A 27,865-nucleotide genomic window follows, 5' to 3' on the forward strand; every position below is an offset into this window, starting at 1 on the left:
GCTGAATGCTACTGTGACTGGTCTCCTTTTTATTCTCTTTCTCACTCGCTTTGTCTATGTAGTCTCTCTCTCACACAGAGAGAGAGAGAGAGAGAGAGAGAGAAACCAGCTTGTTTTAAAATGTCCCCAGGGTGCATGGTGTCCCTGCATGGGGAGTGTTTACAGGACGTTATCTGTGTCAGTGCCGGCCCCTCATCTCTCTGAGTGGGTTTCTGAGGAATGCTGGAACGGGATGGAGGAGTTCCAAAGGGGGAGTGACGAGAGAGAGAGACAGACAGACACTGGGAGAGGTAGAGGGAGAGAGGGAGGGAGTCTATATATACATCCCAAGGAGGCTGGTGCTCACTGGCACAGCTGGACTACTGGATAACTGGACTGTGGCCCACTGGATATTTATCTAGAAAGGTGAGTTCTTCTTTTTTCTGCTCCAATTCTTTATTCAGCATCTCCATCATCAACTTTACCATAGAAAGAAAGAAAGAAAGAAAGAAAGAAAGACAGAAAGAAAGAAAGAAAGAAAGAAAGAAAGAAAGAAAAAATGATTTATTTTAATGTTTTGTTGGTTCAGATTTCCTCACCATTATGAAAGCTCACCTTGATTAGAAGCTTTGAGGAACTGGATTTAAAAATAAAAAAAAGTCTTCCAGTTCCTTAAAATGCCAGTGGTAGTGATGAGTCCTTTGGGGGATGTGGTTTTGTCAAGGACCTACGTATGTGGTCACTATGAAAGCTCTGTAGCTCTGTAGCAAAGCATATCACACTGAAAGGGGAGACCAGTGTTTGATCAAGTGCTGTGTGGGACTCGCCTTTTTTCCTCTCTCAAAAATATATTTCACTTTTCTGTGCTAAAAGAAGACAAACTTTTTTCTTTTGGTTTTTCAAAGGAAGATATTTTCAAGCACAAACCAAGAGAATTACCCAGTAAGTATTTTCATTCACAGTTCTTCATTCTTTTCCTTTTTTAGAATAGAATTCACTTCTGTTATGTAATTACAAATTCAAATTTTGAATAGTGCACCTTTTGTTGTTTTCATCAGCTGGTTCACATAGAAATGTGGAGAAATCGTAAAAGTAGTGATGGCATGTGTGTGAATAAAGTAAATCTAATTAGTGCAGTGATAGGAAAGGCTGTAAAATGACACCACTGATCTCATCACTGCAGCAATTATTGGTGAGCTTATGTTCTGTGGTAACACTGTTTTTTTTTTTTTCATACCAAACCCTCAAAAAACCTGATATTTGTATTTGCTTGGTTTTAATTACGTTGGGGCCGTAATGATGAGGGAAGTGTGATTTCACTATTGATCAAGTGCAGTGGTGGGGATTTTCTTCTCTCAGACCTGGGTGTGCCTTTTTCTGAACTGGATATGGGCTCCAGGGAACGAGAAAGGAGTTAGGTCATCTCTCTCGTGTATTTTACACTGAAAATCATACTATCGTTACTAGTAAATCCTCGTCTTTTCCCATGTTGTGAACATCTGTGTTTGCTTTGGGCCTTGGCTATTGTTAGAGCAGTAAAAAATGACATCCCAAAGGGGCCAATACTGCAGTGTTGCACAATACTTCACGTCATAATTCATGAGTACACACTCCATGTTTGATATTTGTTCTGAATTGCCATCCATGTGTGTCTCGTTTGTGTACCTCCATGAGCTTTTTTTTGATATGTGTCAATGCCACCAAGGCTTAAAAAGTGAGTCCTTGTCATTAGTCCCTGAGGCTCTGAGGGCGCGGCATGAAACTGGATGCCTACATGTGCTGGCATGACCTGCCGATTGCTTTATTGTAGGGTTTTGTTTGTCAGGAAAATGTCCTGTGAGAAAAAAAGACTTAATGTCGGCTGATTACATTTGCTTTGCCAAATGCACCTGAAAAAAGAAAATGAGGGGCCATATTTTTTTCTGAAATGTAATAAAATCATAGTATAATGAGCTTTACAAGGGTTTCATGTTTCTTCTTCTTTCAGGAACTACCAAAGTCTCTGGCTGTGGAGAACAAAGTAGAGTAGTTAGTGTAAAATACATAATACAAAGATGAACGGTGTGGCAGATTGGCTCGTGCAGAACAGGGACAAGATCGAGAAAGGTGTGGAGATCATGGGGCAAGCCTCCGAGGTGCTCGCTTCCACTGTGGGCCAGCTTCACCCTGTCTTGGAGGCCGTGTTCGTGGCTTCAGCGGAGATACTCAGCAACCCTGACGGCAAAGAGGCTCGCTACCTGACTCAGCAATTCGAACAGGTCAACCAGCAACTTGAGGGAATCCAAGATGAGATTGATAAAATTGCCCTGGAGCTGCAGAGGACGTCGATGAACAAGCAGAACTTTGATCGAGAGGCGCAGATGCTCAGCCAGTACGAAAAGTTCCAGGACTTTGTCAACGCCAAGCCAAAGTTCAAAGAGAAGAAGATGGAGAAGTTCCTCAGCCATTATGAGAACACCGACGGCGACTTGAACTTGGACGCCCTCTACAACGCTGTCACTGGGGAGAACACCCCAGGAGACCCTATGCTAGAAACTGTAGTCACCACAGAGCAGAGAAGCAGAAGGGCAGTTGAGGATTTCTGCGCCCGGCTGAAGAAGCTCTTTGTGGTTGGCATTATCGCTGTCATGGGCCATGCCGCCCTGAAGGAAGGGGCGGTCGGGGAGGAAATGGTGAAGAAGTGGCAGGGACGGATGGAGGACGTGGAGACACGGATGAAAGCCGCTGTGGATGACTGTACAGAGAACTTTGCCGATCAAGCCAAGCTGGATATGGAGCACCTGCTTCAGGAGAATCCCGGCACTGTCAACCACGACTTCACCAAATCCCTTCTGGATTCACTTACTAAGAAATATGATTGGGTGAACTGGTCCATCCGGGCCTTCAACAACAGGGAGCGCATTTTCTTTTTCAACTGGCTGGCAGGAAAGAAGTTCCACGGAAGTGGAGGAGCCAACTGGTTCGACATCTTGACCAAAAACAAGATCAAAGTGGTGGTCTCTTTCTGTGTGAACCCCAAGCCCATTAACAAGAGTCAGATCCAAGAGCAGATTGAGGGCCTGAAGATGAAGGGGGGCATGATGGGAGTGGCTCTGTCTTTGAACAAGACCTTCCCCAACTGCCTGGTCCATGCTGTCAGCCATTACAAGGAGGTGGTGGAGACCAACAACTTCCATGAGGATTGTTACTACTATGGAAAACACAAACGAGCCTACATCTGTATCCACCCCGAGTAGCTTCATGAATGTCTTTGCCAGAAACCTGGAAATATTTCCATTACATATAGAAATGTATCCATAAATATTGTCTGTGTTGATGCATAATCTGCTTTGTTTCTGGTATGTGATTCATTGTCTTACAAGTAATGATTTTCATTCTTTTGCATATATATCTTTCCTCTATTGATGATACAGCAGCTTCAGGGTGTTATAGAAACTTCAGAGCCATACATCTACATGCCAGCTTCGACTTAGTGTTATGAAACTTATAATGATGCTGTCCCCATTGGATATTACTAGGGTTGGGCGATATGACGATATTAGTCTGTTTGCTGCCTGAGACTTTGCCATACGTTTATACCAAGGTATCCTTCCCCTTTATTCCCTTAAACATCTCTGGGTGTATCGGACCTTTGTGGAAAATCCTGTAAATCAATGAGCAGGACCTATTTAGGTGTTATTATGTGATTTTTTTTGCATTAATGTGATGCAGATTTGTCCATTTGGATTAGCCAGAAATATTGGTTATTTTGAGCTTCACAGTTCATTATTGGCCTTTAAAAGCTCCAGAAAAAACAAGTAAGCGGACCTCGAGTCGGGCTTATTTTGTCAACTATTGTTTTTAATGTCAAACTCAATTATATATTGAAAGCAATAGTTTCTCATGTTTGTCAGTCAAAGTGAAGGAGACAGTTAGCTTAGCTTAGTTTAAAGACTTGAAACAGGGGGAAACAGCTAGCCCGGCTCTGTCTGAAGGTAACAACATCTGCCTAAACTCACCTCTAAAGTTCGCTAATTAACTCGTTCTATCTCGTTTGTTTAAGTCTTACAAAACCGAAGTGTAAAAACAACAACATATGTGCCGGACTGTAACTTTTGTAACTGAGGAAACTCAATCTGCTGATGAGGACCTTGAATTGAGATTGTTTTGTCAGTTAGTTATTTTATCCAGTTTCTCAATTGATTTTCCAGACAACGTACTATCTACACAACATATATATCACAAAATAAATAAATACACACATATAGGATTTCATTCATATCGCCCACTCCTAGATATAAATGTGTATAAAGAAAAATCTATTCTGATACCTGTGCTGCTTTTGGTGCAATATATTGCTAAAAGAAATCCTTCTACAATCACTTATTGGAGATACTTATGTATATTTTACTTTAATTTGTAATAAAAAAACAAACTATGAATGCTTTTGTCATCACTGGTAATCATTACTGCATTATTTAAAAGCACTTTTTGAGTTAAAACCTACTACAATTGTTGACAATCATGTAAGCAGTATGTATAATGTTCTGCTGGCTGTATTTCTATTCAGTAACAACCTCCTTCAACAGTATTAATGTTTTAATAACATGCCATTGTTTATCAAATGGGTGGAGGTTGACACAGCAACAACCTATTATGCTCACACGGTTTTTTTCTCCTCCACCACCCAAGTTTTTTTGTTTTTTTTTTACTTCTGTCTGACTGGGTGTGCCCCTCCCCTGTAACATCAGAGCCACATGACCAATAGGAAGACAAACAGTCTGGAAGTTAGTGTATTTCTTCCGCAAACTTTTTAAGGTGAGTCCATTTATGCTCAAAATGTTTGAAAGTGGACAGGCACGTGTAGGTTAGTGATAGGGCTCTTTTATAGGACGTGATCGATTCAACTTCATCTACTTCATTCCAGTCTCTCGTTACATAATCGAGCTTTTTTCTTTTTTTCTGTTCCTCTTTCACAGTGTCTCTGTTCAAAATGCCAAATACGCTTACATATTTTGTTAACTCAGCTTCATTTAATAAAGTGAAGTGGGTCGTTAGATGAATCTGCAAAATTTAAAGCAGTTTAAACAAAAAAAAAAGAAACTTTAATGGGCGTTGGTTGCCAGCTCTGGTGCCACCGCTTCACTTTTTCCAGGAAGTGTCAAACTTTTTCGTGCTGCGTTGTAACAAAACCCTCATCTGTGGTGTTAACCTGCGATGTTTGTTTGGCTCTCTGTCCTTCGGCTGTAAAATGATACGATTAGAGCCCTTGTACACGGACTGATCAATACATTTTCCATTAAGAGGGCGCATTAACAGAGCGTTTAGTGGCCAGACCGAGTGGTCAGCTGGGGGAGGGTTTGGTCATCTTTGTGTTCAGAGGAAGCTCTGGCACATCGACATCATTTAGAAGATATCAAGAAATGAACATGTTTCCAATGTAGCTTACTTTTTAATTAAACAATTACTAAAAGTGGTGAAAGAAGTACTCACATTATTTACTTAAGTAAAAGGGCCAATAACACACTGTAAACATATCCTGCATTCAAAATGTTGCCAGTAAAAGTATTCTGACATATTGCATTATTAGATTGTTTGATTCATCAATGTGTAGCATTTTACTGATGTAGCTGGTAGAAGTGAAGCTAGTTTTGAGGTTGGGCCCCCCTCCAAAGGGTCGCAAAATAAATCTGAGGGCCCGTGAAATGATTAATGGGGTAGGAAAGAAGAAAAAACAAAGTTCTGCTACACAAATCTGTATTTATTTTTTGATCTTTTCTCTAATTTTCTCTCTAAAATGAAATCATCTGACAAGTGTAGAAGGGAAATCTGCTTTTTGTGTGTTTGTTAACAACTTAGTCACCTAAAACGTAACAAGGGGCCCCAAGTAAACACTTGTGAGGGGCCACAAGCCAAAATGGAAACCACTGGTTTAATCTTGAATGATGCATTTAGTGGTAATAGTGGTAACTGTGAAGAGTACAATGTTTAAAGTAGCATAAAATGGAAATACTCAAGTTAAGTACCTCAAAGTTGTACTTAAGTACAGCACAGTACGAGCAAATGTACTTAGTTACTTTCCACCACTGTATATTAGCGGAAATATTAGTGAAAACAAGACTTGTTATGCTTGTCTATAGCCTGGCGTTCATATCTCTGGTATGCGAACTGCAGAAGCAGCTCCAGCTCTTTGTCTCTGAAAATGTGATTTCTTCGAGCACTTTTATGTTTCACTTGTCTGTGTGAAGGTGCTTCACATGCACTCAGGCTGCAGTTACACAACCCCTGGGACCCTGCGAGAGATGCAGAACATCAGTGGGGAACTTATCAAATAAGATACTGTACATTAACTGTAAATGCTCTAAAATCCTGCTGGAATTTCCTGTAGTTTGGTGTTTTTTGTTCTCAAGTCTGAGAAGGAAATTATGCACATATTCCATGTTTAATATCACAATCATAGCACTTTTAGAGCTTGTTTTTTTTTAGAGATTGTTGTTGACATTAAAAGGATGTTCAGTTAAAGGAATAGTTTGAACAACGTGGAAAATCTCTTCTTCACTTTCTTGCCAAGTGTAGATGAGAAGATTGATACCACTTTCATGTCTGTCCATTAAATATGAAGCTATAGCCAGCAGCTGGCTAGCTTAGCTTAGCACAAGAACTAGATACAGGGGGAAACAGCCAGCCTGGCTGTGTCCAAAAATACCAGCCTACCAGCACCTCGAAATCTCACTAATTATATCTTGTTTGTTTAATGTTTACCAAACGAAATGACAAGTTTCACTTACTCACTGCTCCTGGCCAAGAAATAGTCCGGCACATAAGCCTCTGTAAAACCACAATGTGTCATTTTTCCACTTTGTTTTTTGTACAAATTATGTTTTTTAATGTGTCAATGATTGTTAATTTGCAAGCTTTAGAGGGGCTTTTTACCTTTGGACACAGTCAGACTGTCAGCTGCTGGCTATGACTTTTGATATTAAATGGACAGACCCAAAAAATAACTATTTCTTCAATTTAGGAGACATCAGATATGTCCCTGTTCAAATTGAATCACCAGCGTAGACATCCTTCTTGTCTTTGAATGCCTGCAGACGTGTCTTACTGCTGCAGTGGCGTGTGATGCATCAGGCTGAGAAATGGGTGATATCTTCTTCTGCAGTCTTCTGCAGTCTAGCTTGATAAACCCCACAGAGCAGACCTCAGCAGAGAGACAATCGAGCTGACAGATTAGTTTCCATTGTCTTGTTGCCGTGGTAACTTGCTGAGTTACACTGGAAAACGCACCCTTGCCCAGCAAGTTTAGCCTCTTACACTTAATCACTTCCCACGCCTGCTGCTCCTATATTGACTGGGCTGAGGGAGAAACAGCACTACTGATTCTCCTCCAGCCACAGTTTAAAAACTGAACATGACCAACACTCTGAAGGCCAGAAACCTGAGTTAAAACATGTGACGACAGGTTCATTATGTAGAGCAGCTACACAGACAATTAATGTGAGACTCAGTTTGTGAAGCCAGTGGATGACTGTGCCATCATTTTGTACCAAAATGTTATTTCCACCCAAATTACACATCTCCAGTTTTGCAAAGGGACATGTCTGAACATGCCCATGAAATCCATCTGGGCTGCTCTTACAGTCAGATTTCTCTCTGTTTCCTGGCCTTTGGGAGGAGTTGTATGTCTTAGATTAAGATTTTCCAAATCCAGTGGACTTCTTGTTTTTAAAGTCCAAAAGTACAAGACAGAAAGTAATCACTGAATACTTGCTCTTCAACCTTTTGTATTATTATGTTTACCTTCCAAGTGAAAATGCAGCACTCATTTACAGACAGAATAATAACAATTTGAGAAAACAATCCTACCTCAAGGTCCACGTAGTAGCCTTTCCCAGACCTTTCAACTGTATAACACAGTCTTCATCTGCAGATAGAGTTTGCTCAATTTTCATGGAAATTAATCTGCACTTTTAGACCTCGAGTTGGCTTGAAGTTAAAGCAAAAGTTTGACACTTTGGCATATGCTTATTCACTTTCTTGCAGAGAGCTAGATGAAAACATTGACCCTCACGTCTTTCTGTTAAATATGAAGCTATATGTTAGCTTAGCATAAAGACTGGAAACAGGAGAAAAGGCTAGCCTGACTCTGTCGAAAGGTAATAAAATCTGAGGAACAAAAAAATCACAACTTTCATTTTGACGCTATGATATTTGTTCGGATTAAAAAACAAGATATAATGTATTGATCAGTGAGCTTTAGGTGCTGATAGATGGATTTTATTACCTTTGGACAGAGCGTGGTAGCTGTTTCCTCCTGTATTCTTCCTTCATGCTAAGCTAAGCTAGCCGTCTGCTGGCTTTAGCTTAATATTTAAGGGCTAGATATGAGAGTGGTATCAATCTTCTCATCTAACTCTGGGCAAAAAGCAAATAAGTGTATTATCCAAAATGTCAAACGATTCCTTTCAGCATGAAGTTCATTATTGACCATGAGAATAGTATAGACGGACTGGTTGACAGGGAGTTAGGAGAGGTAGTGGCATTTATCATTACATCCACATAATTTATCTTTTGCAGTACATTATTTGACTAAGTATTAACTCGTTTTTCTGTTTTCATAATGACCACAATGTAAAGTTTAAAACGTAATTGAGCCCTTTAATGAATCTGCTGATTTCCCAACAGTAAACACACTCATAACATACAAACTGTTCAACCAATATCGGCCTTCCTCCACTGCTGATTTCCCTTTGCATTGTTGACTCATTGCTCACTGGGTGTGGCAAGCAGCCAGCACTGAAGCTCACTTGGCTGTTTCTCTCTTTCCTTATCAGTTTTTGCAGTGTTGTAAGAGGAGCAAGGGAACAGGTCACAGTCCAACAAACACTGGAACAGAACTGTAAGTAAATTAAGAAAACCCAACATTTGATTCTGTGAGTTAAACTCAAACGGCTGATACTTTCTGCCTCATTTTTGTTTGTTCTTAGAAGAGGTTTACTTTCTTTAATATCACAACAGGACCAATTGTGACTGTTTATAACCATGTCAATATATTTCCTCTTGTTAGAATCAGTCTGAGAGACATCAGCAAAGATGGCAAACCAGCTCCAGCAGCTTGTAGCGGAGAAGAAGGACATGGTGGAGACTGTGATGGAAGTGTTTGAACAGGGAGCTGAAATGGTGGCCAGTATCGCCGGCGACCTTTTCCCTGTTTTCTCCATCGCTGCTCCAATTGTTAAACTGGCTCTGGACAATGTAGAAAGCAAAGAGGCCACATTCATGAAGGAGCAGTTTCAGAAGGTGCGAGAGCGTCTGGAGGTGGTCTCAGAGGAGATTCAGCGCATCAACAATGAGATCAAGAAGAGCGGATTGGATGCTGTGTATTTCCCACTGGAGGAGAACATCACTAACCAGTTCAGGAAGTACATGGACATCCTCAACGCCAAACCCAAGTTCAGGGAAGTCAAGAAGAAGCTTTTCCTGGACCATTTTGCCAAGACCGGCGGTGACAAAAACCTTATCACCCTCTACAACTCTGTGACGGGAGACAACTTCTCTGGGGAATCTGTCCTCGAGATCACCCTGAACTACGAGGAGAAAAGTCGCCGGCCAGTGGAGGACTTCTGTGCCAGGCTGAAGAAGCTCTTCTGTATCGGGCTCATCGCCCTGTTGGGCCACGCCGCTCTGAAGGGATATGATGAGGAGGATGCGCTTCTGAAAGACTGGGGTGAGAAGATGAAGGTCATCCAGGACAAAATGAATGCTGTCATTGAAGACTGCATCGTCAGCTTCCCCAAACAGGCTGAGCTGGATTCCCGTCGACTGGTGAGAGACCAGTCACAATTAACCAGCCAGCAACTAGCTAATGCTATCATAGAGAACCTAAAGAAGAAATATGACTGGGTGGGCTGGTCTGTGCGCATATTCAGGTCCCCCTCAGGCTTGTTCGCCAACAAGAAGGATTACCACTGCCCGACAGGGAAGAGTCGCTTCCAGGTCCCTTCATCGGATGACAAACTTAACGTCTGGGTGTCCTACAGCTCCTCGGCTGAGCCTGTGGATAAGAATCACATCCAGCAGCTGATCCAGAGTCAGAAGAAACTCACGGTGGTGGGTGTTGCAGAGCTCCTGTTTGAGAGGTTGCCCGGCGACTGCGTGGTCCACACGGTCAAAACCAGCAAAGACCTGGCCTGCTGCTGGAGCTTCACGGATGAGCTCCACTACTGGGAGGAGCACAAAAACTTATACGTCTGCGTTCACTCGGCTTGAAGTTTTACACACTGAAAAAACTCTCAAAAGTCACTCATTCTATGGTCTACCGCTGCCTCTCTGCCTGGCCTTAACAGTAAAATATTACACAGTATGTGCCTTAACTTCACCTCTCTAGTCTTTTTCTTACGGAATAATTCTCTTTTTCTAAGTGTTTGCTGTTAGTTTCCTGCAGACATGGATGTGCATCAAAGTCAAGTCAATCCTATTTATGTAGCCCAACATCACAAATCACAAATTAGCCTCAAGGGGCTTTACAATCTGTGCAGCATACGACATCCTCTATCCTTAGACCGTCAATTCGAACAAGGAAAAACTCAAAGCGAAAGAAGATGGATCCCTCTTCCAGGGCCGACAGACATGCCACAGATGTCATGTGCACAGACTTCCACAAGAAAGAAAGCAACATAAACTACATTCTTCAACTAACAATAATGACCTTTTTGATCCCAGGCAGCTGTGTTTTGCTTATTTCTCAGAACAGACAGAAGAGTTTACCCTTTTGTCTAGGCTGTATTATGTCCCGGTGTCTCTTTTTGTCATGAAATCGCGTAACATAATAATCTACAAGTTGACAGTTGCTGAGAAATTCTGGTGTAAGATATACAGCTGTATTTTCTACTGTCGCTATAAATTTCAGGAGGACGTGGTTGTTTTGTTACAGTGGGACATGCCGGCACAGTTTGTTGATTTTGAACCCGGCTGTCAGACAGAGATTATGTTTTACTAGTGATAAGCAGTGACCTCGTCCTGTTGAGGACGTGTACACCAAAGTCATGAGAGAAAATGCTCATTTGTCAAAAATAGTAAAGCTTGTTACTGGCTGCTGTACAGCACGAACAAAGCACAAGAGACAAGGCCTCAAATCACACTTGCTGTAGCGAACTGGTACACATGAAACTTTATTAACAAACCCTGCCTTGAACATGCCGGGGACGTAGTGACGGCAACACTTTGTTTACATACAGATGCCCAGCATAGCTATTCTTGTGTCTCATTTTTTCCTGTGTGGTTGTGCAATACAAACTAGAGAGTTGTGCCTGCTCGAAATCCTTTGTACTTTTATATAGGATTTACTTTTAAATAAGAACAAACAGTTAGTGGAATTTGGGAAAATGTAAATCTTGGGTTTGGGATTTGGGATCTTTTTTTTTTTTTTAGGAGACTTTGATCAAAATTTCTATAATCTGACCATGACATTGACACTACGATGTAATACTAAAATATCGACGCTGCAGAAAGACTCTGTTCATAAACTTGTGGACCACTGACCTATTACGATTGTTTTAGATAATGTGTGTGTTATTATACACCACTGTAATTTGTGTGTTTCTTCTTTGTTTGTTTATGTTACATTTCTTTGAAAATGTCATCATCTGACCAAAACATGCTTCATACTATAACGTTATTGATAGAAAGTGTTTATGTTTCACTTCTGTTTAATATTGTTTGTATTTCCATACAGTATATTTGGGTTGTCGGTGTCTCAGATTCAAAATCCTGTTGGTGAACCAAAGCAATGAATGTAATAAATCTTCCGAATAAACTCAGTCATACATCATTTGTTTGTGTGTTTTTGTGAATGACTTGCAGTTTGTGTGGTTGTTAAAAGACACAAACCTTAATTGTTCATGATTTTGTGGTCAGTTATTAGCTGAAACTAAAATGAGACTAAATCTGTAAGAGGTGAAATCCACACAAGTTGCAATGAACAGCTAACTGAAACAGCTGAAATATTGATTTCTAAATCATTCAAAAACTCCATTCATTTACCAAAATGTGTGTTGTGTATACATTACAACAAGTCCCCCTATTTAGCATTGTATTAACATTTAATGAGTTTATAACATTATACTGTAATGTAGTTGGAGGCAGATATTATGATATGACAAACTCTGTTTTGTTATATTATCATTCAATATCTGTTCATACACCAGCCTCCACTTATGGGTTCCCACAGGAGGAGTTATAGTTGTTGACAAATACATTAATGAACATTTATATCTGCTTACAACGACATTATACTGTGTTATTAGATATTTGTGTACTGCCTGCATATAAATGCTAAACATGAAACTGTTTTATCGTTTCATTTCGTACTTAACATAAACAGCTGAGACTTAATATACAGAAAAAGTACAGTAAATAAATAATAATAAAATAAATAAAGTAAATAAGTACAATATCAAAGTCCACCGAGTTAACAGCCAACTGTTCTGTGGAGAAAACTTAAAGCTTAGAGAAAAAAAGAGAAAAGAGAACAAGGATATTATGGTTAGCTAGTTTGGAAACACCCATAGTGCTCTATAATTATGTGGTTGTGGCTTTTCTATCTTCAGCGTATAAAGACTCATGTCCCTGCAGTGCATCGCATCGTCAAGTGTCCCAACAGAAATGAACAAGTGCAAGAAAAACAAGTGGGTCAAAGATTGTCATCTGGTTTCATTTTCACTGAGATTAAACAGAATTCTGAGTAAAGGAGTAAAGAAAAGTCACTAAAGGCTGCGAAGCAAAATGGATGTCATTGTATAATACAGGCTACAGGGTACTTAGATCCAAAATTGTAATATTTACATTTTACTATGTAGATTTTATGATCAAAGGAGACATATTGCCTGTCTGAACTCACAAACACCTGCTACCTGTATGGAGATTTGATCATCAGCCTCTATAAAGGCCAACGCAGTGAACTCAAGCTAAATGTGACCTCTGACCTTTCATGATCGCGTAAAAACAAAAGCCAAATACATTTACAACGTAAGAGGCATTAATACAGCTTCTTCACAAACCATGTCTGCTGCATTGGTTCCTGGGTGTCTAACAAGTTAGAAAGACAAAGAACGGGTTTCTCTTGTCTTCTTCTTCTTTTCCTGAAAAGAAAATATTCAAATTAACTTTGCTCTGAGAGGGTAAAACTCACTCTCTGTTTGAAATGCTCACAGCTCATAGAAATATGGAACCTGTGACAATCAGTCATGAGTTGATTTGCTTTATTTATGAAGCATTAAGCCAAAAAGGGTTGGGAACCTGTGGTCTAGTGTCATAGTCCTCTCTGTATCTGCATCAAACTCCTACTCAACAGACTCAAAAGAGATTTAAAACAACTCAGAAAAAAGAAAAGAAAAATCTGAGTGGAATGACCTGAAATCCTCCTGACATTCCTTGAAAGAAATGCAAGTAAAATGTACAATAATGTGGAGTTATAGTTGATATGGTATGAGGAACGCAAAGGAGAGATGGTATTTAGGCCAATGCCAGCATGAGAAATATGAGAAATCCTGTCATAAAAACAGAAACTTTGTCGTACACTTGGGGGGCTCAGACAGTCTTTTGATGTCGGGAAAAATACTCAAATTACAAAACTTGGCTTGCAGAGGAGACGGACCTTGTTGTCTGGATACCTGTTTGCCAATGGAACAAGACCGAGACAGAAGGAATTTAAACTTTCCCTTTGCTTCTTAATGAAGCAAATCTCTCACAAGTGCTTTCCAAATTTCCACTGGCAAGTGACCCAATCACATCAATGCTCAGTGAGCTGAGGCCCGCACGCTGCTTCATCAGCAGCTTGGAGAAAAAAAGCTTACAGAGATTGAGCCTGAAAATGATCAACACTGACAAACACTGACAAACATTTGTAATGTGGGAAGACTTTTTAGAATATTCTGGATATATTTCAAACCTGCAATAACCAAATTTTTTGTCAATTTCTTGGGAAGGGGTCACATGCTGTGAACACAACATTATCACCTTTTAAGTTGATATGGCTAACTCATTAGCAAACAGTTGCTTATTTACACATCTAGCGGTTACGGAGCAACATTATCATTCATTTGGAGTCGTGTTTGTGTCCACACGATGAATGTAAGTCCATGTTCGCTCTCCTTTTAGCTCTGTGTTTGGTCTCTACCAATTCCTGAGGGAATATCTGTATCCAGAGGAGGCGGGGGGGCTGGCTGAAACACAAGAGAGGACAGTGGACTCAGAGGTTTATTATGATCTCCTCAAAGATTGTGGACATCGTGGACTGTTGTACTGAACATTGTGGCAGGCTGAGGCTGCCTATCAAGAGTAAGGATCGATGTAAATTTCTTTATGAGAGATGTGTTTTTTTTTATAACTTTTGTGGTACATATATTTATTATGTGCACATATTTATGGCTGTTGTATATTTGTGTGTTTATATTTCATGCTTTGGAAGGACTGACATTTCCACGATTTTACACCTTGACCTTGACCTCGACCTTGAAGGAATAATGGAGTCCATCTCCTTATGAGATCCATAAGGAGAATAATTCACAACACCAACACTTTCACTTGTTCAAAAGAACTAAAAAATAACAAAATAAAATAACAAATTCATGCATAACGAAACACAGAAATGAGGAAGAAACTCAATAACACTACTAATGAGCCAATGAGGATTTGAACCCGTATTTATTCAACTAAACTTTCTACGTATATATATGTATACGACTGCAAAATTGTGAATCTAAGTAAGACCGCTCTGTAGGAGTAAAGTTAGAGATAAAATAATCCAACAGAGCTAACAGAGTCAAATCCAGTTTTTGCCGTGGTCCTTCAGCTCGGCTGCTACAGGCCGGTTTCTGTCCAGGTGGGTTAAAGGGGCTGCTGACAAAAAAAACGGTTGAATGGGGGAAGTGATGCTTTTAATCAGACCAGAATTACTATTCCATGAATATGATTTGGCCACACAGCCCTGCATTGAGCCCGGCCCATCAGGTGACCTCAGGAACGCAGAAAAACATCACGTGGCAACGAAAAGATTCGCCCGCACTGCAGGAATACATTGTGCTGCCACCCGTCACCTCAGTGTAACCCTCAACACTGCCTTAATTTAGTCTCAATGGAAATAGCAGACATTTTGGTAAAAAAAAAAAAAAAAGAAAAAGAAAAGTGGTCACATATTTTAATCAGATGGTGCGTGGGAGGGGCTACGTTTCTGAGATGCATCATCTGCTCAGTTTGAGATGAGGAAACAAATATGTTGGGTTTCTATCATGAGGAAGCCAAAGTAGTCTGTTGTAGTAGTAGTCTATTTTTCCGTAGTTTTTTGAAATTGGCTACATTTTAACCTGCTCTACAGAGCACTTTAGCGTTTTTCGGCGCAGTGTTTTGGCACGTTACTGATTTCAAAGTCCCCGTCGCTGCATGAAACAACATCAACAACCTCCGAGCGAGCAGCCTACATGCTGAAAATGGCAAGTTTTAACAAAGATTTGGATCGTCTGTGGTTTTATCAGGTCCGGTGAGCTCCTCCAGAACTAAAGCAAAGGTAGGCTTCACCTCAAGGACACCGATGATCAAGTAAGGATTGATCCTTACTTGATCATCCCCCCCCCCCCCAAGAGAAGACGATTGTGATTGGTTTAAAGAAAAACAAACTAGCCAGAGCGTTTTTTTCGCCCTATACCAGAACGACGATGGGTTGAACGAGACCTTTCTCCAAAGTGTGGAGGTCTGGCTGTGCGAGACTGGTGTTGTGTTTACAATTTGCTGCTCCGTCCCCATGTGGCCAAAAATCATATATCATATGTATATAAAATCATAAAACATATTATGTCTCTGCATCAAGCGAGCCATGAAGAGAAAAAAACTCTAAACCCACGAACTTCTTGAGTCCTGATCTGTCTCTGCACCTCTGGGTCCCCGTCTTCACCCTTGTTTCTGTGATCCTCTGGCCTCCCTCCTTACATACCAAAGCCTGGGCAAGACCCAACAAGCTTCTATATCAACAAGCTATCTGACTCGGTGTCAAAGGAAATTCTTTACTATAGAGCCTCAGAGGTGGTAACACGGTTCGGGCTGGTATTGTTTTCTAAATGTAACCTCAGGCATCTTTTAGATCGCTTCATACCTCTCGCCCTTTAATGAACGAGCAATGACTCCATTATCTGTTACCTGCAATATATAAACAATGACACCAGCACCAACAATGCAAAGCCTCCAGTCATCGTCTCCGCCTCTTCCACCACTGTCAGTATTTAAAATGACGGCTGACTGGTTTCTCTATAGGCAATTGGTTTTGGAAATTTCACAGTTTGTGTGATTTATAAGTGACATGGAAGAAATCACATGAAAACAATGTGAAACAGCACTTCTCCTGTGATGAATTCATGTGGGGTAATTAGACAGATCATGTGTAAAATACACATGTAAATATCATATTCAATGAATGAAAACATGCATTTCACATGTAGTTTTTAGAGTATGGGGGTTGGGCAACTCAGTGGTGTTAATAAGGGGGAGGGGGAACCCTGCTGGTCCAGGGTTTGAACCAGAAAACCTTCAGTTCACAAGTCAGCTTCTGTAAGCTTTAGGCCAACTCATGTGCTCAGTACACTTTTACGTTACGGAAACAAGAGTTCAACTTTTAGATTTCTTTGTTTCTTAACTGATTCGCCCTTTTTTTCGCCCTTTTTTAACTGTGTTTAAGTGTTTAAATCATCATTAGCTTACATGTAGTTACTGCCTAGTGTTAGTCTGTCTTTAAATAGATCAGTCAAACTATTTGTTATCAGCTTCTAACACTGTTTTGAATTTTGACACTGAGAGCTTTAGCTTTAAATAAAGGTTAAGTAGACGTCTTCCACCTCATCACTCAGGACTGATAATACATGAAAAAACACAGACATACCTGTGGCTCTGCCTTAAGCCACTCTGTGTGCTTGTAACTGTATTGAGCAACAGGAATTCAACATGAATCAACAAGTACATTCGAGGCACCTGCTGTAATTTGAATGAGAACAGAATATTGTTGCCCGAACGAAAATAGGACAGGTGCCTCTGTCATGCTCAGATATTCACGGGTTTAAAGGTTCCAAGAATAAAACCTTGTCGTGAGAAAAGCCTGACTCTGCATAAAAAAAGTTGCTTACATTCTCGTGTGTGCAGGAGGTTAAAGACACATTAAAGAATTTGTTTTTTCTTTTAGTGCCCAATAGCTTCCCAGAATCCTACAAATTTCCTCTTAGCTCAGAGTTTATTTACACACACAGGGAATTTGGATTTGAGTGTCTTTAAAAAGACAGAACCAAAGCAAAATATCACATCAAATTAAGCCTTGTGTTATTTAGGGGTGATTAAGATGTAATTTAAGGATGATAGTTTGTTGGCTTGAATCACAGCTCAGAGTGCTTTTCAGGTAGAGTCTATATCTAAATTCACCCGTAACTTCAGATTGACTGACTAAGTGTGCTAAACTCATAAATAATTTTGGAATAACTTTATGTAAATGAGTCTTTCACCAGATCTGTAAAATAAATACACTTTAAACCAAATGAACACTCCCTCGATCTGAAACTCAAAGCAATGACTCAGACATGGCACTGTCAATCTATGTGCATCAGGTTGGTGGTCAAACTCGTATAAATACAAATAATGAAAGTGTAATAGAAACAGCTGATCAAAGATAATATGCAAGGCTGCAGACAGCGAATCCTCCTCTCAGCCATAACAAACTGATAATAACTGTCAGTTTAAATAAAATAGCTTTTTGTTTTCTTTTGGAAGGATAAATAAGATGACGTGACCCAGTGCTCTTCATGATTTTCCCACACTTTTCGAGTTGTTGCAAATCCTATAATAATATTAGTCTTTAATTACGTTTCACGCTTTGTCAGTGCCACGTCCTCCTCCAACATACCTCTCATTTTACCCAAGCTCATCACCAAAGTTTACAGGCTGAACATATGGAAAGATATCTGTAAGAAAAAGAAACAAACAATGTTTATTCATTGTCACTATAATCAGTGTACACGTAAGTAAGGAAAGACCCACAGGTCGGCAGGTAAAGTGCAGGTATGTGTGTGAATTTAAGAGAACGAACGCCACCCAGTGGCAAACAGAGTCATCACAGGTTGAGGAAATGAATGAAGTGAAACCACATGCGGCCACACAATGAAGAAAAGACTACCCTCAGTTTCCAGTCCGACTCTCTGGGAGATATATCAGAGACAGACATATACATGTATATGTAGTTAAACGTGTAATAAAAACATTTTTTAGACATATCGATTTTCTCATCTAACTCTCAGAAAGTACAAAATATTGAAGTATTTATTTAATTTAAGGCAGTTGGTCACATTTTGTGTGTATTTGTGTACCTGTAAAAGTAAATAGTCGATCAGCCACCCTATCAAACCCTAATATGCAGATGTAACACAGTTGTACCTGTGCTATGGGGCAGCACTTTTACTACAGAGAATATAAAATTGAGATCACAATCTTACTGGCCTTACTGGTCTAACTGGTCACGAATAAATAAATACAAGTCTGGTACCTGGTACAGCATACTTCCTTGTTTTTGCCTCCTGACATCCTCTACAATATCAGATACCACAAAAAAAAGTAATGTAATACAATCCTTCACACAAATGAAGAATCAGGCTTTTGAATGTCACCCACAACACAAACTGTTCAGTCTGTAAAAATTATCATTCAAGATGTTTGAAAAATCAGGTTTCGTCCTTTTATCCATCAGACTCAAATAAAAATATGATTAAAAATATCCATAACGCCCAGTTCAGAGCTGTCTCCTTACTAAGTTCACATTATGAGAGTCATTTGTTTGTTTAGAGAACTCACCTGGTTCTGCTTCGTCGTTAATTATTAATTGATTAAAAGAAACACAAACATTTGTAATAATCAATAGTAAATTAAAAGTCCTTTATTAAAGTTTCCAGCATCTAAAAGGTAAGGACAAGCTTCTTTTTATGTCACTGTAAAGTTTTCAGATATCTTATAAACCAAAGGATTAATTAATGAACTAATGAAAATAAGCAAAGCCTCATGTTTATCATACAGACTTGAAAGTGGTTTTAAACATTTCCTCTAACTTGTGACAACAAAGTTTATTTCCCAAGATGTCAAATCACACGCTACTTGTTGAAATCGTCCTTTCCACACATCTAATTCCAACAATCCCCTAATTTCTCCAAAACTTCAGTGTGTTAACACTTTAGGATGTGACAGGAGTGCCTTGTACATCCACCACGTTGTTTGGGATCACTCCTCCTTGAACTTTAACTACTCTGAGAGCTGGAGTACACATTTTAGTGCTTTAAACAGTTCAGCCAAATCATAGAATATATATATATATATATTTCCCACTTACTCCATGACATCTAGACATGCTGATAGTTTTGCTCCCCAATTAATTAATGGAAGTTAACTAAAAAACATTGTACAGCTGTCACCATTCTCCGTTCTCTTATTCATGCACATTTACTTTGAAACATCTTTCACAAACTGATAGAGAAACATGTTTAAAACATTTCCAGTCACATTGTCACAGACTCCAGAGTGAATTTTCGCTTTAGCATAGAATAGTAGTGTCTTTGTGATTAACTTCAGCTGATAAATGTAAAAAAAAAAAAAAAAGATTAAAAGGATTACAAAGATCAAAAAGATGCGTTGCTTATTCATACTCATACATCTTTGTGTTTGGATGAATTGATCTTAAGCACCAGGACTGGTCAAGAGGACGTCCTTCAACACTGGCTGGTAAATCTCAACGTCTCTGTCAACCTGCTGACACAGAACAAACTTTTATGAAGTAACAACACCACAAACTTGAGACCTACAGTGTGAGTCTTTACTGAATCTATTTTTGTCACTTATATTGGTCGTGCGAATGTCGTACAATCATTAATCCAGCTGTTACCACATATACTGTACAACTACTACAACCATTACCATTACTACTACTAAGGCTACTGATGCTGGTAGTCTAGCAGCTACAGGCAAGTACTACAGTCACTATTCTACTTGGATAGTGCTCTGGTGTGTTTGTCTTGGTTCATACCTCTTCCTTCTTCCTATTGACCAGAGCCTTGATGCCCAGAGCAGCAACGCTAATGCAGACACACAGCTGGAGAACAGTCAGGACGATCATCGTGATGTCCATGGCTGTCAACAAACGCTGATATAGACAAGAAAAAACAAAAAGAATTTAGTTTAATTCAATTTTTCCAAGAGAAGTTGGAAAGTATTGAGACAGATACGTTGTGGGTTCTTCATGGGATAGCATTAAACCAGCTTTACCCTTTAAAAGCATGCTTACCTTGGCAAAGTACGCCACATATGTGCAGTTGTCATCATAACTACCACTGTTCCAGTCACACATATTGGCGACAGAGGCATCTCCCAGGTCTATGGCATACAGCACAATGCCGATAATGGTGAAGATGGAGGTGATGATGTTCACAAACACAGTGAAGCCCACCTGAGAGGAAAAAGATTATACTTTTGACTTCACGGTGTACGTTTTTACACAATGAACGAAGAATCACCTCAGAAACTTTCACAGTGTTTTATGGTTTGTTCAACCGATTAAATTCATTGGTGATCTTAGAAGAGTGCTTACTCAGACAAGCACAACATAACACGAAGGGGAACTTTTAGTCTACTCACCAAGCAAAGAGAGGGGAACCGGCCGGCAAGAAGGGACACGATTCCAGCCGCGATGAACTAAAGACAGGACAGCACACTCATTCATTAAATTCATTAAAATTAATGATAATACCTTTTTATTAGATAGAAAACATACATCTATGTAAAACCAGTAACAATTTTGCCATTGAGAAATACACTTGCTCTCAAGCTAATATTAACACAACAGTGTTACTTTACCACACCACCCAGCCAGTAGGCAGCTCCCAAATGGGTAAAATCGTCAGGATGTGTGCTTATTCGTCCTGGCCCAAGTCCAATGGTGAACAGGCCCACCATGATCTGTATAGCCTGTAAAAGATTCAAAATTAAATTAAATCACATTGTCTTACACTTGAACAACTTAACACTGCATGTGAATAAATACATTTTAATTTCACTCACCCCGAGAGCTGCAGTTACGTCGGCCGGCATCAGCCCCTGGTACACCGAGCAGCACATCGGACTGTAGCAAAGGGTCTTGAGGATTTGGCACAGCGGTGGAAACGCGCTCTGACTGTCGGCCGTCACCGTGACCACAGTCACTCCTTTATCTTTGACAACAGTGACGGACATCTCTCACACCTGTACATATACAGTTCTTTATTAACTGCACTGTTACAGTCACACACAGATCACAACACAAACAACACAAGGACGCTCAAACAGGTAGATAAGAAGTAAAGTAATAAAAACATAAATAACTAGAACTAGGACAGTACTCTCAGTTACTCAAGTTACTCTAAATATACACATGGTAGTGCCTGGCAATATTCCGTACATGATTACTGCAAGTCTAGTATTTACTGTATGTATTAGTACAACAAGGTTACTTCATTGGAATAGCATAGATGACTTGAGAATATACAGTGAATCTATATATACACACAGATATGTAGAGGTATGTAACATACAGGTTTAATACAGAGATCAACAGTAAGATATTGAAGATAATAATAATAAAATATATATATATATATATATATATAAAGAGATTTTTTTTCAGTCAACCTGAGGATGAAGCTCTTGAGTCCTCTGGTATTTTGTGTGAGTGACTGTTAACATTTCTTCAAACTTCAAAGAGACACAAAACGACCACAAAGAGACCGTGGAAGAAAATGTATTACCTATTAGTTTCAGTTTTATTTCATCCTCATATTGTCTTTACTCATTGCATTAAGCTCTGTGCAGAGACAAACTCTTTTCCATTGATTATCAGACCCCTGTTCCCTCACATGGGAACTCAACTTGCTTGAGAATCTCAGCCGCTTTCCACCTTTTGCTCTTTGGTCATTACAACAGCAACCAAGGTAACGCTGAAATGTAACCTGTGTTACACAACGAGGCTATTTGAAGATACATATAGCAGCTATTTATTGATATCATTTCATATAAGAATATTTAAAGTCATTTATTTGGCGTTACATTAAATAAACAATATTTCTATGAATCATGAAGTTCATTGCCAAAAACCAGGGCTTTAAATTTGAATCTTAACACAGTTTTACTTATGTGTCCCAGTCAGCATTCAAAGGTTACTAAACCCACCACTGCCTATCAACTCAAATATGCAGATGTGCAATCACATAAATGAGCTTTTGGGCAGTAAGATTAGCTGCCAATTATCAATTATAATCAATTAGTTGATTAAGAGCTAATTAATCTGCAACTATGGTTCCATCTTCTCAAATGTGATGATGTGTGATATGTTGCTTTTCTCTGTTTCATAGAATAATAAACTGAATATTTTGGGATTTTTACATTTTATAGACCAATCGATGATTTCATCGATAATGGAAAATAATCATTAGTTGCAGGCCTGGATTATACTGTATCTACTGTTCCTTAAAAAATGCCAATGAGCTTAATAATTGATTAACTGTAAATATGGTCCAGAGGCTTTAGTTGCACATGCACAAACATGATTTGCTTCAGTTTTACACAGACCCTCCCTCGGTGTGATTACTGTATGTTGGGAAAGAAAAAGTTATGGACTCACTGAATAGTATTCACAGCTACATAAACCAGCACTTATTTGAGGTATTTGACACATCGATCACTATCAATACCACCACAAATAAGAGTTGTGCAGGTTTTAAGTTCACTAAGAGGTTTTTGTCGGTTGCAGGGAGGAAATTCAGCTTCCCAGAAAGTGCTGCGCTTCCTCGTGTTTTCCATCTCAACCTCTAATCCTAAAGCTAACACTAAACAGATGTCAAAAATAAATAAATAATAATAATAATCAATAAAAATAAAAAAAAAGCTTTGACAAAAATGAGGAATCAGGGTCTTGAATGTCGACCAACAGCACACATTAGAAAAACTGTTCAAAGTGGTCAAATAACTCAAATAAAACATCAGAACATCCATATGACTCAGTTCAAACAGGCTGTCTTATTGTGAAGCTCTTATTATTATGAATTATGAGTTTCTTTGCGCAGAGGACTCACCTGGTTCGTGGCTACAAACTCTGTAAATTAACTGCGACAGTCTGGTTTGACGATGGGGCGTTCAAGAAACAGCAACAAAACTGACACTTCCTGTCGCCCGTTTGATTTCTTCAAAATAAAAGCCTCATTAAATTATCTCTTGAAATGTATTTGGCACAAAGTAGTTAAGATCCTTTACTTGAATAAAAAGCAGCACCACAATGTAGCTATATATTATAAGTAACTGACCTGGAATCAAAACTTACTTTTACTTTTGTCTGTGTACAGTATCAAAAGTATAAAGTGAAATACTTCCCTCGGATATTGGGGTTCAAGCACGACCTTCAAAGAGAGTACAAGACCCTCAAAACTGTAATTATAAATACATGAACACTTTATGCATCTACAAATTCATTCATTGATTCTGTTTCAGGACTGAAATCTCTGTATCTTTAATACATTTACTGATAGTAAAAGGACAGTATGCGACAGAGATCTCTCTTCTGAAATGGCAACTTTTAAATTGGCCCTTTTGGATCAGATACCAAGTAAGTGTGTTATTTTCAATTTTGCTTTATTTTTTAAAAGGGACACGTCAAAACTGGATACCTACTCTTGCCAGAATTTAAAAAAAGAATATATATATAGTGCGGATTTGCTGAAAATTAACCGTCTGAACAGCATTTTACACAGAAGATTAAACAGCAAAATCAGCATAAGAAAATTAGAGTCACTGTAAAAGGTTTAACTGGAAATCAAAATTAAAAGAATTTTGACTATTTTTATCATTGACATGTTTCACTGAAGATACTTGTATGGTACTGTATAAAGTAAAAACATGGAGAGTACCAATACCAAACTACATACTGATTCTAAGCAGGATTTGTGTTTGTTGTATGAAATGTACTTTTACAACATCAGTTTCAAAGCATCATTTTTTTCAATTAATCTTCATTATTTCCTTATTTTGAGCATCTTGAGTATCATAGTTGAGTCCACGAAGGTGATCATTGAGCATTAACAGTGTCATAACTGCTGCTCAGTGAGTTTAAGGATGTGGAAAGTGTTGCTTGTACATCCACCACCTTAAACTTGAATTAACTTAAAAGCTCTGGTACAAATTCAAACGCTCAGCACACCTAGAAAATAAGAACCTAAACTTCCAGTTACCCCCGGTGGTACCTTTGCACATTGTTTTGGTTTTATCTGCTGAGAATTCGAGATATCCAACCTCTTCAATACAACTAAAGTGAGTAACTGCATTTCTTCAGTGAAAAATTACAACTGAAAAAAACATTTTACATGTTTTTATTCAAGCAAATTTATTTTAAAAAGTAATTCACACGGTGATAGAAAAAGATATATGTAGACAAAACACATCTGTAGATTGGCTAAATGAAATGGTAGTGTCCTTGTGATATAAAGCAGTTTTGATTACTTTCAGCAAATGTGTGTAAAAGCACAAGTATTACAATGAGGTGCTGCTTATTCATAGTTCAGTGGTGAGTTGAAAAGACTTTAAGCACCAGGACTGCTCAGGAGGACTTCCTTCAGCTGCGGCCGCTGATCTTCAACATCTTTTCCACCCTGTTTTGCACAGAAACAAAAAGTTTAATTTTACTTTAATAAAGAAAAAACAGGATAAGGTTTCTGAGCATCAGAAATGCAGCTGCTTTTTTAATACTTTTTTCCTTACAAGAACAACTATTCCTACTGCTGCTGCTACTCCAGCTGCTATTACTGCTAGTACTTCTACTACTTTGCCTCATCTCCTGAATATATCACCCAGGTGTCCTCTAAGTCATGTATATATATATGTATAAATGCACTGTGTTCTTGGTTCATACCTCCTCCTTTTCCATCCCACTGATCAAAGCCTTGATGCCCAGAATAGTAAACCTAACATTGACACCGAGCTGAACAACAGCCAGAGCGATCAGCGTGACGTCCATGGATGTCAACAAAGTCTGATGGATGACAAATTAAAATGTTTTTTAATTTTCACACTTGCAATTCAGTTTGCAGAGATGTTTACATGTTACAAACTGCCGAAGGAGTTTGAAATCAAATTGCCAAGTTGGATAACTGGCAGAACAAACAGATTTAAGTATCGTACTTAAGTAAAAATCAGAGGTACTTGTACTTTACTTGAGTATTTCCAGTTCTACTCCACTACATTAGTGATTGCTGCTTTTCCTTTTAATTATTTTAATTTACTTTTAATCATTTAGAGGTTTGGACTGTTGGTTGGACAAAACAAACATTGTGAAGGTGTCACTTTGGGCTCTGGGTAATTGTGACCAATTCAGACAAAAACAATCTATTGATTAATTGAAAAATAATTGGCAGATTAATTCATAATGAAAATCTGATACAAAATAGTTTAAAAAATTTGCTCCACCTCATCCAACTACAACAGCAAAATCCTGCTTTTACATGAATGCATAAGTAATAATAATCTAATGATATTAGGTATAACAGTCAGAGGGCCCATTTTTCTGCTTTGAGTACTCTTGCTTTTAAAACTTTAAGTACATTTTCCTGATTATATTTCTACTTAAGTAACATTTTCAGTGCAGGACTTTCACTTGTAATGGCGTGTTTTTACAGTGTGGAATTAGTACTTTTACTTAAGTAAAGGCTCTGAATACTTCTTCCACCACTCTATGATTGTGTTTTCCAGTTTAACTATGAAAGGATGATCACCTGGGCAAAGAGTGCCACATTTCTGCAGTTATTACTACAAAGATCAGCCCTGTTCCTGCTGCGGTCACACATCCAGAGGACAGAGGCGTCTCGCAGGTCTATGGCATACAGCACAATGCCAGTGATGGAAAAGATAGCTCCAACAATGGTCATAAACACAGTGAAGCCCATCTGAGAGGAAAGATTCAGTTAAGAGTCCATTTCAAGCAGTGTAGTGTTTCACATTTACAGTACAGAGCATATTTCCTTTATTTAGTCAATCGAGTTTGATGTACTCTACTTACCAAGCAGGGAGAAGGGAACTGCCCGGCCAAAATGGACATGATTCCAGTTACAATAAACTGATGAGAGGTCAGCAGACAGCTCATATCAGTGACAAGCAGAGGCTATTGCGTTTGTTTAATAGAAATATTACCAGGAATCATAACACAATCTTGCTCTCTTGTGTCCTTTAACAATATAATTGTTTCTGGAATCCTCTCACAGTGGAACTCCCTGCATGTGTAAAAATTAGCTAATTAACAAGTAATATAACACAACTACTGAACGAGAGACTTCACATTAATAGGCTCTCATGGTCATATTAACACAACAGTATCATTTTACCACAGCACCCAGCCAGTAAGCAGCTCCCAAGCTGGTCAAATCTCCAGGATTTGTGCTAGTTCGTCCTGGCCCAAGCCCAATGTTGAGCAGGCCCGCTACGATCTGTATAGTCTATAGAAGATTAAAAACAATTAAATCTCATTGTCTTATACTTAACATCTTAAGACCACCAATAAATAGCTGTATGTGAATACATTTATTTTAACTCCTCTCACCCCAAGAGCTGTAGCGAGACTAGTCTGCATCAGTCCCTGGTACACCAAGCAGAAATCTGGACTGTAGCAAAGAGCCTTCAGGATTTGGCACAGAGGTGGAAACATGCTCTTACTGCCAGCTGCCACAGTGATGACCGTCACTCCCTTGTTTCCAAGTGCAACTTCGGGTGTCTTCACACACCTGAAACATAAAATGTTTCTTTATCTCAATAGACTTTTTCAGCGATGAGATTGTGTCTCCTCTTGACCGAGTCTGCGCTCTTGAATTATTGTACTTTTGACTTGAGGATGAAGCTCTTAAGTCACTCATTTTGTTTTGCGTGTGTGTGTGTGTGTGTGTGTGTGAGGGGTGGGTGTTTGTAGAGGAGAATGGGTCAGTGTATGAATATGTGTTAAAGTCTCAGCACCTGCCAAAGTAAACAGAGAGTCACTGGTATCGATCAAACCCTATCAAATCCAAATATGCAGATGTATTATGGCCGTGGGTTTCGCTAGAAAGCAGCAAGATTGTCCCTTACACAAAGAAACCCACATTGCTTGAAGTTCTTTATTCAGTAACTCTAAAGTATGCTGCAGAGGCTTCAGCTGCCAAAGCAAAAGGCATTGTTTGTTTCAGTTTTATACCTGCATATACGTTTTCTCTGAAGAGGTGTCTCAGCTACATCAAACAGTATTTATTTCAAGTATTTGTCACACTGTCATAAGGTGTTCTTTTATAATGTTCTATTTTTCTAATTTTGCATTTCTGAATCTATTAAACATTTTGCAAAGATGAACAAAAAATGTAAGTTTCATCATCTGAAAGCTGTATGTCTTGTTGTTTAGTTTTCTTTTGAGGAAAAGTTTAGTGTCTGGGAAGATGCTGCACCTTCTTCTTTGCTTATAGCCTCTTTCTCATACATCCCAAAACTCACATCTCTCACAGACCACAGAAACAATATAACATAATTAACTTTTGGCAAACTTTACCATTAAAAAAGTACCCAGTTCAGAGCTCACTCAACATGTTGTCTCCTTATAAAAGTTCTCAGTATTGTGAGTGTTTGTCTGTTTGCATAAAACTCACCTGAATCGATGCTGTAATAACTACAGTCTGGTTCATCTGTCAGCAGCCTCAGTTCATTTGGCCGCAAAAAAAAATGTACTTCCCTTTCAACCGTTCAATTTTCTTCAGAATAAAAGCTCCATTTTCACAAAAGGCATATAGTCAGTGGTGCTGGAGGAAGCTGTCAC

The 27,865-nt window shown here is 39.0% G+C and overlaps 3 protein-coding genes across 4 annotated transcripts; 2 read left to right on the forward strand and 1 right to left on the reverse strand.

Annotated features, from left to right (window-relative positions):
• Window positions 1–353: 353 nt before the first annotated feature.
• Window positions 354–4,382, forward strand: rpz5 (rapunzel 5). 2 transcript variants are annotated; one of them, XM_070912637.1, is made up of 3 exons: window positions 354–405; window positions 885–921; window positions 1,967–4,382. In XM_070912637.1, the coding sequence occupies exon 3, from the start codon at window positions 2,034–2,036 to the stop codon at window positions 3,213–3,215; it is 1,182 nt and encodes a 393-aa protein (XP_070768738.1). In that variant the 5' UTR covers window positions 354–405; window positions 885–921; window positions 1,967–2,033; the 3' UTR covers window positions 3,216–4,382. The 2 variants fall into 2 exon arrangements, with proteins under 2 accessions (XP_070768738.1, XP_070768737.1); XM_070912636.1 differs by lacking the exon at window positions 885–921 and having other exon boundaries at window positions 355–405.
• A 341-nt stretch (window positions 4,383–4,723) lies between these two features.
• Window positions 4,724–11,823, forward strand: rpz4 (rapunzel 4). Its single transcript, XM_070912088.1, has 3 exons — window positions 4,724–4,776; window positions 8,793–8,857; window positions 9,026–11,823. The coding sequence occupies exon 3, from the start codon at window positions 9,052–9,054 to the stop codon at window positions 10,225–10,227; it is 1,176 nt and encodes a 391-aa protein (XP_070768189.1). The 5' UTR covers window positions 4,724–4,776; window positions 8,793–8,857; window positions 9,026–9,051; the 3' UTR covers window positions 10,228–11,823.
• A 6,126-nt stretch (window positions 11,824–17,949) lies between these two features.
• LOC139290086 (uncharacterized) lies at window positions 17,950–27,740 on the reverse strand. The gene is given in 12 exon segments (XM_070911779.1): window positions 17,950–19,776; window positions 20,051–20,167; window positions 20,309–20,470; window positions 20,659–20,715; window positions 20,878–20,988; window positions 21,082–21,252; window positions 24,953–25,072; window positions 25,812–25,982; window positions 26,096–26,152; window positions 26,418–26,590; window positions 26,623–26,813; window positions 27,699–27,740. Coding segments are annotated over 11 exon segments (1,326 nt in total). The 5' UTR covers window positions 26,738–26,813; window positions 27,699–27,740; the 3' UTR covers window positions 17,950–19,704.
• Window positions 27,741–27,865: the final 125 nt, after the last annotated feature.

The sequence above is a fragment of the Enoplosus armatus genome, chromosome 9 (genome assembly GCF_043641665.1).
Source record: "Enoplosus armatus isolate fEnoArm2 chromosome 9, fEnoArm2.hap1, whole genome shotgun sequence".
NCBI lineage: Eukaryota > Metazoa > Chordata > Actinopteri > Centrarchiformes > Enoplosidae > Enoplosus > Enoplosus armatus.

What these genes read in the sequence shown, in the direction of transcription:
- rpz5 (XM_070912637.1), top strand. Translation starts at nt 2,034, where the DNA reads ATGAACGGTGTGGCAGATTGGCTCGTGCAGAACAGGGACAAGATCGAG.
- rpz4 (XM_070912088.1), top strand. Translation starts at nt 9,052, where the DNA reads ATGGCAAACCAGCTCCAGCAGCTTGTAGCGGAGAAGAAGGACATGGTG.